This window comes from Schistocerca americana, chromosome 6 (assembly GCF_021461395.2).
Source record: "Schistocerca americana isolate TAMUIC-IGC-003095 chromosome 6, iqSchAmer2.1, whole genome shotgun sequence".
NCBI lineage: Eukaryota > Metazoa > Arthropoda > Insecta > Orthoptera > Acrididae > Schistocerca > Schistocerca americana.
In genome coordinates this window covers 377339703-377354988 of record NC_060124.1, presented here as the reverse complement: position 1 = coordinate 377354988, position 15286 = coordinate 377339703, and the positions used below count along the sequence as shown (strand labels likewise).

General features: G+C 38.7%; 1 protein-coding gene across 1 annotated transcript in view; it reads left to right on the top strand.

Moving 5' to 3' along the window:
* LOC124619266 overlaps window positions 1-10208 on the top strand; it is a 35524-nt gene extending 25316 nt beyond the window's left edge. Inside the window, exon 2 of the mRNA XM_047145533.1 lies at window positions 7328-10208. Within this exon, the coding sequence (XP_047001489.1) occupies window positions 7328-7683 (356 nt within the window). The 3' untranslated portion in view covers window positions 7684-10208. The remainder of the gene's footprint in view (window positions 1-7327) is intronic.
* The last annotated feature ends 5078 nt before the right edge of the window (window positions 10209-15286 follow it).

Sequence of the window (15286 nt, the reverse complement as noted above, 5' to 3'; positions counted from 1 at the left end):
TCTTTTGGATGACCAGTACCTACAAAGGGCCCGTTAATGGGTTTGACTTCCACTTTATTTTCAAAAATTTTCAGTAGGGCAGACTATGTAGGGAATGTCACTCCAACACCCAGGCAGAAGGGAGATGGAGGATACGCCACCTGATATATGCATGGTAGTGGTGTCCTGACTATGCAGGGAATACGCTGTTGGTACCTGCACTCCAGGAGAATGTGTCTAACTTTCTGGGGCGCAAGCAATCTAGGCACTGACATCCATGCCAGTGGCCAATTGTTTATGTGAAGTGGCACCTATGTGGAGAGTTCCTGGTTGAGTGGGTGGCACCGTGATGAATTAACTAGTCACAATGAACAGAATCAAACTGAACCACACTGGTGGCTGCATTTCCCCAGCAGTCTCATCAGAGCAATAGAGTTACTTTAAGACAGATAGATATAACCTCAATATGTTTCCCTTATTAGATAAGAATCATAATGGAAAGCAACCTATTAAAGGAGAGAGATACGTGCCTTGATTTGTGGTCGGTACCAGGACAGATGGTGAACCCTTCTTAAATACTAAGCCATTAAGTTTTTAGCCGGCCGGAGTGGCCGAGCGGTTCTAGGCGCTACAGTCTGGAACCGCACGACCGCTACGGTCGCAGGTTTGAATCCTGCCTCGGGCATTGATGTGTGTGATATCCTTAGGTTAGTTAGGTTTAAGTAGTTCTAAGTTCTAGGGGACTAATGACCTCAGAAGTTAGGTCTCATAGTGCTCAGAGCCATTTGAGCCATTAAGTTTTTACGGAGGTAATGGAAGACAAGTACAGGTAGGTCACTTTAATAAAAAGACTACGGGATGGATCCATGCTCATTAAAACAGTGTCCCTGATCGGTCATACCCTTTGCTAACCTGTGACAAGCTTGGTGATGTCTCAGTCACAATTAAATCCTCCCGCCATCCCCCCCCCCCCCCCCCCCTCTGTCCATCTCCCTGCCTCCCCAAGGAATCTAAGTATGGTCAATATATACTTCAAATGGGTGAGGCATTGTGATATATGCAAATTTAGAAGGAAGTGGTGTCCATTTTATCCATCTGGTCCAAAATTAGGGCCTAAAAGTAGCAAAGTAGACACCAAAGCATTTATGTTGAGTTCTGAGGGTGACTTATTGCCAAATAAAGTAAACTGTGTGACATAAAATCCTATGCAATACTCACCTTGTGGTGCTTCAAGGTATTAAATTTGGCCACATTATCTTCTAAGTGTATGAATGTGGTAACTGCAGATGACCACTGCAAGAAGATGCTCTCTATGCCTTATTGCATCCACTACTGGGAAGATTGTTCTCCCCAACCACAAGCCTGCCACACTGCAAGAAGCTAGTGGGCAGGGTGCTCTGGAATTAAAGATACCAGGATCTGACATGAAGACGACATTATATCACTGACTGTTGACAGGATGAAACAGAGAATGGAGTCTCAGGGTCACAAGGAGTTACAGACTATAAAAAGAGTCTATGAATTTGTGGCAGTTTTTCCCTGTGATCATCTTGCTGTGTGTCCACCATCCTCTGTTGTCTGTGTATTGATCACACCAATCTGATCTATTCAGTGACAAGCTACCCCACCTTGTTGTACTTGAGACACTCCCGTGGTTGCCGCTTGTGTGTTTGGGTGTCCCACCTTTGTTGCTGCATAGTGTTTCACAACTGACTGAGTCACTTACCGAAATCCTGTGTGATAATGTCGAGGTGGTGAGTCAGGTTTTAAATTTCATCCACCAGAATGGAGTGTATACTTTCATCTGAACCTTTCATTGTTGTGGTCCTGCTGGCTGTTAGACAGTGGTGGCGTGTCATTTTCTGGTGCAGTTTTAGCCCTGGAGGACCTCTGGCTGTCCCAAGCGGAAGACTATTAAGGCTGATATGGCCCATGACACATCTACTCAACATTAATAGCGCCATGAGTTTTAATTGCTTTTAAAAATTGTTTTGTGCTCTTCATATTAGATAGCTTACTTGTTGACTCTATTGCATAGGTACAATGGATGAGGGAGGCTGTTTTGGTGTGGAGGTTGGTCTTTTGCCGAGTTTTACGAATGGGATCCTGCACTCCTGTCAAAATTTCCAAAGCTGCCCCCCACCTCCCACATAAAACTACATTAATCCATTTCATCTTCACAGATTTGACAAATTTTGTAAGGTTTAATAAAAATGAAACATTGTTGAAAAATATCACATATAGTAAATGAACTGTTTTAATATAAAATACTGTAAAAAAAAACAAATTAAACGTATCACTACAGTATAAATAAACTGAAAGTTCCCAGGTACTGGCAGAAGTAAAGCTGTGAGTACCGGGCGTGAGTCGTGCTTCGGTAGCTCAGTTGGTAGAGCACTTGCCCGCGAAAGGCAAAGGTCCCGAGTTCGAGTCTCGGTCGGGCACACAGTTTTAATCTGCCAGGAAGTTTCATATCAGCGCACACTCCGCTGCAGAGTGAAAATCTCATTCTGGAAACATCCCCCAGGCTGTGGCTAAGCCATGTCTCCGCAATATCCTTTCTTTCAGGAGTGCTAGTTCTGCAAGTTTCGCAGGAGAGCTTCTGTAAAGTTTGGAAGGTAGGAGACGAGGTACTGGCAGAAGTAAAGCTGTGAGTACCGGCCGTGAGTCGTGCTTCGGTAGCTCAGTTGGTAGAGCACTTGCCCGCGAAAGGCAAAGGTCCCGAGTTCGAGTCTCGGTCGGGCACACAGTTTTAATCTGCCAGGAAGTTTCATATCAGCGCACACTCCGCTGCAGAGTGAAAATCTCATTCTGGAAACATCCCCCAGGCTGTGGCTAAGCCATGTCTCCGCAATATCCTTTCTTTCAGGAGTGCTAGTTCTGCAAGTTTCGCAGGAGAGCTTCTGTAAAGTTTGGAAGGTAGGAGACGAGGTACTGGCAGAAGTAAAGCTGTGAGTACCGGCCGTGAGTCGTGCTTCGGTAGCTCAGTTGGTAGAGCACTTGCCTGCGAAAGGCAAAGGTCCCGAGTTCGAGTCTCGGTCGGGCACACAGTTTTAATCTGCCAGGAAGTTTCATATCAGCGCACACTCCGCTGCAGAGTGAAAATCTCATTCTGGAAACATCCCCCAGGCTGTGGCTAAGCCATGTCTCCGCAATATCCTTTCTTTCAGGAGTGCTAGTTCTGCAAGTTTCGCAGGAGAGCTTCTGTAAAGTTTGGAAGGTAGGAGACGAGGTACTGGCAGAAGTAAAGCTGTGAGTACCGGGCGTGAGTCGTGCTTCGGTAGCTCAGTTGGTAGAGCACTTGCCCGCGAAAGGCAAAGGTCCCGAGTTCGAGTCTCGGTCGGGCACACAGTTTTAATCTGCCAGGAAGTTTCAAACTGAAAGTTGTATAAACTTTCTAAAAAAATGGAAAATAAGACAAAATATATATCTTTATTTAATTTGGTAAATAAAAAAAATCTACTTACCCACCGGCGGCAGAACACACACATCAAAGATGACTGTAATAGGAAGTTTTTGGAGCCAGTGGCTCCTTCAGGCAGATGAGGAAGGAAGAGGGTTGAAGGAAAAGGACTGGAGAGGTCTAGTAAAAGGGCTAGGAGCCACTGCCTGAAGAAGGAGCCACTGGTTCCAAAAGCTTGCCAATTACAACCGTCCTTTAAGTGTGTGCTCTGCCGCCACTTGGTGAAATTTTTTTTATCTATCCAATTAAATAATTTTGTCAGTAATTGAGTGCACAAGTTACTAATTAGAAATAAAAGAAAAAGGCTAAAATTAAGAGCTTAGAAAATATTCCTTTCCAGGATTTTTTTTTTTTTTAAATTATAAATTTGACTTTGTATTTTCTTTTGTTGAGCGTAGCAAATTCATTGATTATGTCATCGAAGCAACATTTGCCAACTTTGTTGTGTTCTACTGACAAGAGAGCTAAATTTGAGTGTCTGCTTCCAACCATACTTGATCATAAGTAGTCTTTTATCACCTTTAATTTACTGAAACAGCAATCACTGGCATTCTCATAAATATCCTCAAAGCCATTTGAGTGTTTGCATATGTGTTTCTTAACTCATACTTGGAAAAATTCTTTGAAATATCTAAATGGGAAGCTGTGTCACTGCTCTTCAGCAACTCTTTCATCTAGAATTTGAAATAAGCTGTTTCATTAATTAGCTCTGCTGTACCAATAACTGTACTATATTTGACATCAAAGTCAGCTGCACATTTCTGAAAATAATATAGAGCTACATTTAATGTGCTTCATGATAGGAAATTAGTCAGGTGTAATGGTGTGATTTATGTGAAATCTGTTTATTCCATTTTTCATATCAATCAGATACAACGAAGCATTCTGTCTCTTTCTCACTCCAGTCCTCAGTTGGCAGAAGCTGGCAAGTCAGAAGCCTTCTATGGTCAAGTAGTATGCTGCAATACAGCATGCCGAAATGCACTGTTGCCACATAAACTGTGTTAGCAATAGACCTCTTATGATTGTCGTTTTTGTATTGTGCTGTTATGACAAAATTGCAACTTAGGAAAGACACTATGACAGCAGTGTGAGGACACTCTCAGAGCTTTTTTTTCCCCCAGGTAAGTTTTTATGCCCCCTATGTGCGTATGCCATTGCAGAGGTCTATCTTGCCATGCCCTCAGTATGGCCCCAATCTTCCACCCCAGGACAAACTGTGTGATGAGTCTACAGCTGTTTCTGCCTGATGTTTGCCTTACCTTATTATCTTTAATCCCATGACTCTTTTATTAATTCATGTCTCAATTTTGTGACGTCCAGTATGAAGGGACCAATGACCCTTGAAGTTAGGTACTTTAAAACCAATTAATTTATTCATTCTTTTTCTCTTTGTGCTAAACATTTTCATCCTCAGAGGTAAACATTTGGTATTGACAACTTAAATACTCTGCAGTTTGTATCTTGTTCATCTTACTAAAGTAAAATATTTTCCTTACCTTTCTTAACATTCCTTATTACACCTGTAGTCATTGATGTTATTACAGCCTAATAACAACTGACGCCCTTCTCTACATCATGTGATTCATACTGTGTGGTCTAAGACTTTGCCCTCATGAGCAGGCACTCTTTCTACTCGAAGTAATTTTCACCCAAGACATTCAGAACAATTTCTCACTAATTGCTACTTCCAGCACCAGTTTCAATTGTGTCTCTCTCCCATTGTATAAATAGCAAGTTGAAGTCTTTCCCTATTACAACAGCATAATCAGGAAACTTCCAATTTGAAATTAGGATTTTTGAATTTAGGATTTACTTCTGGTTTCTGCCAAATCGGTGCTAATGCTATGAGGGTTTCATTACCTTTAATAAGTGATATTAATTCACTGAGCTTTAACGTGGATGCTCCTGCAGTTTACTAATACCACATTAACATTTTTTTCCCAATCTGCAAGGAATAAAGTTTTCTTCTGAGAGTAATCTGGCTAATCCATCTTTGATATTAGCAGGTAATTTGGTATTGACACTAAGGAGAGGTTCTTTTAACTAAATAGCCCCAATGTGCACACCACACATACTATGTTACCAGAATAACCATTTCCTTTGTGTAGTGCACATATATCAATAGATTAGCATTCTACAATTCTCCACCTGATAGCAGAGTTTTGCGACAGTCAGTGTTAGAGTTAGACAATTCACATATGTGAAGTAGCTCTGGCAACATGGCAATATTAGGTATTGACATGCTACTGATTATTTATGGCTACCTGACATACTCTGTATGAAGGACTTATCTCGAAAGTGCTACATTTTGTTACTCATCATGGTTTGCATTGTGGCACCTGCTAATGAGACAGTAGAATCTGGAAGAAATAGCTGCATTCTTAATGGTGTTTAGCATGTCAATACTGTCAGAATGTATTAAAGCATGTTGACTCTGCATCAAATATACAACCTTCCAACTGCATTTCTATGTGGTGTTATAAATGCTAACATTTCAGGTCAAAAATCTTTGATCACTAAGAAGTTACTTGCAACTTGTGTTATATGTGGCAAAGCTGACAATGAAGATGGAATACAATGTGTCATACATCAAGTTTGTATTATTGTTCTGGTTGATGCACTGTGCAGAGTGAATTTTTATTGGCTTATGTTGAAGGCCTGTAGATGCTAGAATTTAAAATTAAGAGCATGTATTTTATACATATGCAAAGAAAATGTATAAGGCCTTACTCCTTTTACTGTTGTTTGCATTTGTTGTAAAGAGAGTCAACTACAAAATAATACTCTACAAATTCAGAGTCATATAATAACAGTATAAACATCTGTACACATAAAAGCACCTTGAAAGCAAAATCCTATCACTGATTATTAATTTATTTTCAGGCAGTCCTGGTTCTGGGTTCGTAGTCACCTGCTTGCTACATTTTATAGCCACTGGCAATGATATCCAGTACAAGTAATTAAATATGCAATGAAATGCCCAAACTAGTTGTGATTGGGATACTATTTTTATTGATATGTGTAACTGTCTGTCATAATAATATTTTTAGCACTGCTGTGTATTTACAATGTTCACAAATATGTTGTAATTTGCATTGAAACAAAACAGTACAGAAGTGTTATGCAGTGTAATATGTTTTTGCACGTCCTAAAACATTAATCACCCTTCTTACGTCCTTATTTACCAATTATTCATTTGCATCTGACATTTCCAAACAAGTTTCCATTGTGCAGCCAACAGTGCTGTCAGCTGCAACGGTACTTTCAGTTCTTCATTGTTACTGCCCTTTGTTGCCTAGATTCTAACAGCTGCAGCAATAAAAGTAGGGTGATAAAACTAAGAGGAGTGGGTGTCTGAAGCTTTTTTGAAAACAAAATGAAAGTCAGAATCCATAGCGTTGTAAGATTATAAAACATTGTTGCATTAGCCAGCAGACAAACATTTAGTGCAGTGCCCTCATAAACACAGTTCTAATAGCACATTTACTTACATTTGCTACAAGGTTAATCAAATCCTACCAGCTAACAGTGAAAGATAATTATAATAATTTTCTTAAATTTTCCGTTGTTCTGTATTCCATCACTAAGTGCCCTGTTGAAAAAACATTGAATGATATGTTTACTTTGAAGAGTGCAGAAATGAGGTCATTCAGTCTACCGTCAAAACTGGAACTCCTGCATGCATGGACACACTGCTCACCTGCTAAAAGTGGCATTGCTACCAACTAATAGATGTTGATTGCTGTGTCTTCCATTTAACAGTTCAGCAGTAGGAGACCTAAGTTATTTACAAAAATTAAAAAGGAAACCATTATGAAAGACTTTGTGGCATATTGTACACACATAAATATTTGAACTTATGACATGTTTGTTTGATTTCAGAGAGTAAACTAGCTAGATTGAAGCTGAAGCGAACAAAGAAAGACCTGGTTCAGTCTTTGGATGAAACTCACAAATCTTGTATGGTGAGACTGCTATCTGAAGGGACTACTCATTCAGCTGAAGATCTTTCGTTGGATGCACCTCTAAACAATTCTAATGTCCTATTCCGTCGTCTTGCACCAGAACGTCAAGCTCTCACTTTTGGAGAACTAGTTGAATTACTAAAGGCTGACCAGTTGTCTGAAAAACTGTTTGAGGAAACTGAAGAAGGAGATAACAGCGTCAGTTCAGCTGAAGAAAAAGCAAATCATAAACAGTTACCTGAGGCCAAGTCCAACAATGAGCAAGCGCCTTAAATATCTACTGTTCTCTGTAATTAATTGTGGTAATGTCAATACATTATACATACATTTGCTACTGTAATAGAGCTATTTTGTGGGAATTTTTTAGTGTCTCAGGTGTGAATGATTTGTAATATTTGTATTTTGTAGAAAATGTTACTTATGTCTGTCACACAAGACATTAAGCAATTTTGGCAAATATTAGAAGTGGATTTGTCCACTGTGACAAGAATTATAAATGACAACTCTGCAAGTTATGTCTGTTTCCTGTTCAGGTGTATGAACTTGGCTCTAACCTAAATTTATGCAATATTATGTGCTCATCATTGTTGACATATTAAACATTTTTGTGACTAATATAAAAAGTGAGAGAGAAAGAAGGGTCGCGCACTTTTGACTATTGAACATCAGTTGCTGTAGTCATTATTCTGGACTATCCAACAATGTGGAAACAAGAAAAAGAAACAAGTATCAGTGAAGGGTACTAATGATTATGCTAATAAGTAATAAGTAGAATGCTGTATTTAGCTTAATACTGGGGTGTATAAGGTACTCTATGCCAGTGTGGAAAAAACTAGTGGATACATGCGAGATTTACATTTTTTGCTTAAATGTAACTGTCTAATATAATGGCTATAAGAAAATTATTTAATGTACTATACAGCATCTGAAATAGTAGCTTCATTTAATATTCTCAACATAGAACATAAAATAAGCGGACCTAAAAGTACAGCATATAGTGTTGTAAACTATGAATGCAACAGATAATGTCTGTTTTTCATTTTTAGAGTTTTATATACTGGTTTTCCGACAGACTTGCTGCTTTTATGCAGTTTATATTTTTTAGCTATTGTGCCTAAAGAAACAAGACATGCTGATTATTGAGAACAACACTAACAAACAAAATTATGAGACCGTCATATAGCGTTTATTACGATTGTAGCTGTCTTATAGTTTAATTTAGTTGTCTTTGTGGACCAGAAGGTTACGTCTACTAATGGTTTTCACAGTATGCAGAGATAGCTGTAATACAAGCTTTATGTGAAAATCACACAGATAGTGAGTCTTTAGGTAATGGTAAATAACAGTTAACAAGAACAATGGTGTTTGGTATTATGTAAGTTGTACCTTTCACCACTTTTCTGCGTAAGTGCACTAATTTAGTCTGCAGCCAGATACTTTTTTATCATCCCCATTTTCTAATTGTACTTCGTATGATGATCCCTCTCTCCCTCCTAATGCCATGGTATATAGAAGGGCTACAATCTTAACACATCAAGGGGGCAGGTGCAGACATGCAGATACAGAAGTTCCATCGTTGTCCTGTATCACATCAGGAGGAAGCCCAGGATGCTTTCCTGAAAGAGATCAGTGTCCCAATTTTCTGCCTTATCCTTTCCCAATCCAACCTTGCACTCCGTCTCTAAAGACCCCAGCCTTTAAGATGTTTACACAGCAATTCCTCCAACACTACTCACAGCTAAATGAAAATTGTAGGTACCCCACCAGAAAAATTACCTGTGCTTGTGTTTTACGCAAGAAAATTAGAATTGAAGAGCTTCTGAGGTAGATGACCAAGCTGAAAATCTGAAAACCCATGTTCCCACGAGTGTCAATTGCAATACTTATTCATCTTCCATAACTAGTCTTCAGCCTTGTGCCTATATCGTGATGTTGTGTACTCACTGAAACTACTGTATGCAGTCAGATAAGTATAATCTGCCTACTGTTAGCCGATGATTTTTGCCTTTTTTTTTTTTGTTCATCAGAAAGTGTTACATAATTGCTACTAATAAAATGTAGAACATATCCAAAGAGATAGCTTGTATTACTTTAAGTGATGAGGTCTCTCTTTCCCCCAAAAATTCTTGCCAAACTCTACTATATGATGTTGGCAGGGATTACTGAATTAAAAGAAAGAAAAAAAATGTTCAGGGGAGACTGTTCAGCATTTAAAGTTAGCAATGAGAACGATGTATTTTTTCATAATTTCAGTGATAAAAATCTAAACTGGTGACTGTAAAATGGGGCAGTGACAGATGTATATAATATCTGCTTTCAACAGCTTGCCTTTTAATAAAGTAGTTAAAAGCTTCAGAACAGTGCCTTTTATGAAGCTTTGGAAGTGTCACACAAATATTCATCTTACTTTGAAAATTAAGAAAGACATTAGAAAGGAAATTCAACTGGAATTTCTGTGTGATCTAGCAATGGTGAGATTGTGTTGTCGTACGTGTATAATGTTGATTTGTGTAGTGTGCATAGATGCCTTCTTGGAAATAATTGTCATTTTAAAGAGAATCACAATAGGCATGACTACATTATTGTAAGTATGTGTGTACCATAACCTGGTATTTCTTGTGGCGGGAGGGGAGAAGGGATGCTGGTATCAGAGGAACAGGTGAGATTTTATATGTTTACTTCCTGCAAATCCTACATGAAGTACCAAGTTGCTGTTTATGTGTAGTACAAAGTTTATCAAGCACTAGTTGCTTGTTGTTTAGTACAATGAAGGAATAAATAATTACTTTCACTGAAAATCTGACTTGTTCAATTCTATCACTTTCTTACTATTTACTACTTAACATATTACTCTTTCATCGCACAGGATACAACAAAACTGCTTTCACAAACTTCAAATGATGCTAAAGTATGTCAAAAAGACCTGCTTGGATAAGAAAGTAGTGGTATAAACCAACAGTTTTGCCCCCAGGAACCTAAATGTCAAAGTGGAAGAAGAAAATTAAATATTCTCAATGACTGTTGCATCTTGAATATACATTATTTTGTAAATTTTTTTATTATTTTTTTATTTCCCAAGACATTGCCACAGCAGTAATGACTCAACATTTTTCTTGTTACTAGAAAAGTTGAAGAATTGCAGTATACTGCATCTTCAGGAGATCCTGATTAATAATTAGGTTAATAGTCTTTGAGTCGTATGATATTTCAAAACCCAACACACTAGTATATATTTAAATGGCCACAACTTCTATTTTAAATATAAAGAAAAGTATTATTGGTTCATATGTTAGTACACAGGCTCATGTCAGCTTTAGATGAGGATCTTCTGTAGACTGAAGTAAAGTACTTGAACAGAGTTTGAAGTAACAGCTCTAGCCCATGTGAGTTCTCAATGTCAGCGACTGTAAAATTTAGCTACAAAAACACAGTGTGCTGGAAATAGCAAGAGGAAAACCAAGGTGTTAAACTGCCTTTTTGGTATTCAGTGACAGCCAATATAGTATTCATATTCAATAAATCCTGCGCCAAGTTAAATTTTTATTCTCTCTTTAAATTAAGAAATGCACTGCTGTAAAAGACGATGTGAATTACAGACTGCTGGCTTTTACAGCGTTTCTTTGCAAATATGGGTCAAAGAGCACAAGCAGTGCAGATAATCGTACTGAACTCTCCCAACACGTTAAATTAGGGGAATGGGCAAGTTTGCTGTTGTGACCACAAGGTTTGGCTGGAAAAGAGACACTCTTTTGTTTGTGTTGGCATATGGGGGAGGGAGGAGGGGATTGATCTCTTGCGTGTGGTTAAGTATGCCTTCAGCATTCATCTGCAGGAGTATGATTGATTGTCATTATATATATATATTTTTTTAAAGAGGCATAGAGTTTCCCTGTAAGTAGGCAAAACACATAATTTTGAAAGGATTGTGTTGTTTACATCATTGTGCAGTGGATGTAAGGCCTTGATTTACCCTTTTCCTTTGCAATGTCTCTATCTTCAGCTAGCAAATGGGCATTACATCTGCTGAATATGTAGTGTTAGAATCAACCAAAGATATCTGAAATGTGATGGACAATCTGATTTTGTCCATTGTAAATGGTTTTTGAGAAAGCCTGTGGCTGTGAAAACAGTGGGTTTGTTTATCAATAACTTTTCTGCTACCAGTCATGATTTTCTTTTATTCATATTTTACATGACATGTTTTGGGAAATTACTCTCATTTTCAAATGTTTTCTCTTTGTACCGTGCCATTTTTTTATAAATGTTTTCGATGTGGGAGGTTCTACTTTGTTTTGTTGACGGTACTGCAGTGTATAAAAAATAAAGGGCACAAAATGGATTTGTTAAAAGAACTGGAGATACATTCACATTACAGAAAATATGAAGACAAAATGTTAAATGAAAAACTTCTAGGTGAATCAGTCAGTTTCTTCAGATGCTTTGACAATATACTTAAATAAAAATATTAACATGTAGAAATAAGCACCACTCTAAAATAGATATAAGCAGATTAAAACTGTGTGCCAGACTGAGTCTCGAGCTCGGGACCTTTGCCTTTTGCAGGCAAGTGCTCTACCAACTGACCTACCCAAGCACTACGCACGCCCTGTCCCCACAGCTTTACTTCTGCCAGTACCTCATCTCCTACCTTCCAAACTTTACAGAAGCTCTCCTGCGAACCTTGCAGAACTAGCACTCCTGAAAGAAAGGATATTGCGGAGACACGGCTTAGCCACAGCCTGGGGGATGTTTCCAGAATGAGATTTTCACTCTGCAGCGGAGTGTGTGCTGATATGAAACTTCCTGGAAGATTAAAACTGTGTGCCAGACTGAGACTCGAACTCGGGACCTTTGCCTTTCCCGGACAAGTGCATCTGTAAAGTTTGGAAGGTAGAAGACGAGGTACTGACAGAATTATGATCCATACTGTCAAGATAAATATCCTCTGTATGAAAGTGTATCATACTCTGTGGAAAACCTGTAACATTATCCCTGTCAACTGTTTCTAAAAACATCTTTGTAACTGTTTGTTTATGTAAATTATTCTCGATGTACACTGTGCACTGAAAATTGTGTGTGGTGTTTAATATGTGTGAGACTCTGCACAAATTGACCATAAGAAAACAGTAAGTACAAGTTCTTCCAAATTTCACCACTAACTGCATAAACATCAATAACTAACAAAAAATAGTGAATTTACTATACATTACCGTACAGTCAACAAAATAAAGCAGGACCTCACACACTGAAAACATTTCATGAAAAGGGCATAGTACAAGGAGAAAACACACTTGAAAATAGGAATCACTTCCCAAAACACCTCGTGTAAAATACGAATGAAAGAAAATCGTGCCTGGTAGAGAAAAGTTATTTATAATCAAACCCACTGACAGACAATTTTGAAAGCCATTGAAATTCAAACCATGAGATCTTCCACTCTCTCCATAGGTCTGAAATGCATCAAATTCTGCACATGGGGCCACTGAAACTAATTACACTGGTGTTAAATCTGGTGATCTTTGTGATCAATCAATTGGTCCTCTTGTGATACACCACTTGCCAGACGTTGCACTTACATGGTGTGGAACGAAGCTGCTAAAGAGGGCTGAAGTGCCATTGTGAGAACTAGCTACTTTTTGATGGCTGGTGTGTTAATACACTCATTCTTTTAGATGCTATATGCCACTGGCTTTCATGTGTCTCAGTTTGAGGCCTAATTTCTCGTATCTTATATTTGTGGTCCTTACATAAAGTATGAAAGGGTAATCCAAAAATTTTATGCACTATAGCTGTAACTTTTTATTGGAATACAAATAGGACACACAAATTAACATCATTTATCAATACAACCCCCTTGCTTCCCAATGCATTTGGTCAATCAATGAACAAGCTTCTTGATGCCCTTGGAAAAGAAGTTTTTTGGATGGGCTGCAAGCCGCACATGCAGCGTGTCCTTTGCTTCTTGGTCCAAGGAGAACTGACAGTCCCTTAATGCCCCTTTGAGGGGAACAAACAAGTGGTAGTCAGAACGGGCAAGATAAAGACTTTATGGAGGATGAACCATTACTTCAGACTTAAGTTTCTGGAGCATTTTAACCGTGTGGGTAGTGGTATGTTAATGGGCATTGTTGTACAACACAACACAACACAACAGTAGTCTTCAGTGTTTGCTTAGAATTGCAGGCCTTAGCCTTTCAGTAAGCCTCTCATGGTAACACACACTGTTTATTTTTATGCCTTCCTTCTGTTATTTTCCAGTGCTGGGCCTTGTGCATCCCAAAAAATGGCAAGCATCAGTTTTTCTGTGGATGGTTGGGTTTTGAACTTTTTCCTGCTTGGAAATTGTGGATATTTCCATTGCATACTCTGCTGTTTTACTCTCTGGCTCATAGTTGTGGATCCACATGTTGTCACCATGATTCTGTCTGAGAAGCAGTCATGATTGTTAACACAGCAGTCCAAATGTTTTTGGCATATGTCCAAATGCATTTGTGTATGCAACACTGTGAATTGTTTTGGGACCCATCATGCAAAGCTGTATGAAACCAAAGTCTGTTGGGGATGGTTTTGTAGGCAGAACCATGAGTAATTTGCAGACAGTGTGTCACTTCATCAATAGTCACTTGCCTGTCTACCAGAACCATGTCACATGCACGCTCAATGTTGTCATCATTTGTGACAGTGGATGGTTGTCCGGCTCCTTCCTCATGTGAAACACTTGTGTGATTATTTTTTAAGTTTGCAGTCCATTCATAGACACTCTATTGTGGCAAGAAACTGTTCCTGTATTGTGCCAAAAGTCTTTAATGGATTGTAGCCCCCAATACACCATTTGATCACAAAAACCAGTTCAGTGCTCTTTGTTATTGTGTGGTGCAAACTTTTAATGGAGTGGCCATGATCTGTCTGCGACAAAAGGAAGACAAATGAGGAATTAGGATCAAACTTGCATCGCAGGACCACAACAGCATAACAGTGAAGTAAATGAAGGCAGAGGTCAGTATGAACAAGGTAAGAATAATTATGTCAACAATGTGGATAATTTTTTTACTTACTCTTGTATGTTGGTGCAATAGAATTGTTTACAATCAGCTACAAATGCTGGTTCTCTAGTTTTTTTCAATAGCGTTCCTAAAAAGAATAACACCTTCCCTCCAGGGATTCTCATTTCACTTCCCGAAACACCTCCGCAACACTTGTGTGTTGTTCGAACCTACCAGTAACAAATCTACATCCCACCTTTGAATTGCTTCAATGTAATCCAACTTAATGGGGATCCCAAACACTTGAGCAATAATCAATAATAGGTTGTACTAGCATTCTATATCCAGTGCCCTTTACAGATGAACCTCACTTTTGTAAAATTCTGCTGATGAACCAAAGTCGACAATTTGCCTTCCCTAACACAATCCTCACATGCCCTTCGATTTCATATTGTTTTGTAACATTACACCCAGATATTTAAACAATGTGACTGTGTCAAGCAGTACACTACTAATGCTGTATTTGAACATTATGGATTTGTTTTCTCTACTCCTCCACATTAACATACATTTTCCTTCATTTAGTGGTAGCCGCCATTCATCACACCATCTATACATTTTGTTGAAGTCATCTTGTATCCTCCTTTAGTCACCCAACTTTGACACCTTCCTGTGCACCACAGCATCCTAAGCAAACAACCACGTATTACTGCCTACCCTGTCTGCCAGGTCATTTGTGTGTATAGAAAATAATAGCAATCCTGTCCCACATCTGTGTGGCACTCCTGATGAACACTTGCCATCAAGGACAACATACTGGGTTTTATCATTTGAGAAGACTTCAAGCCACTTACATATCTGGGAATCTATTCTATGTGCTTGTACCTACATTA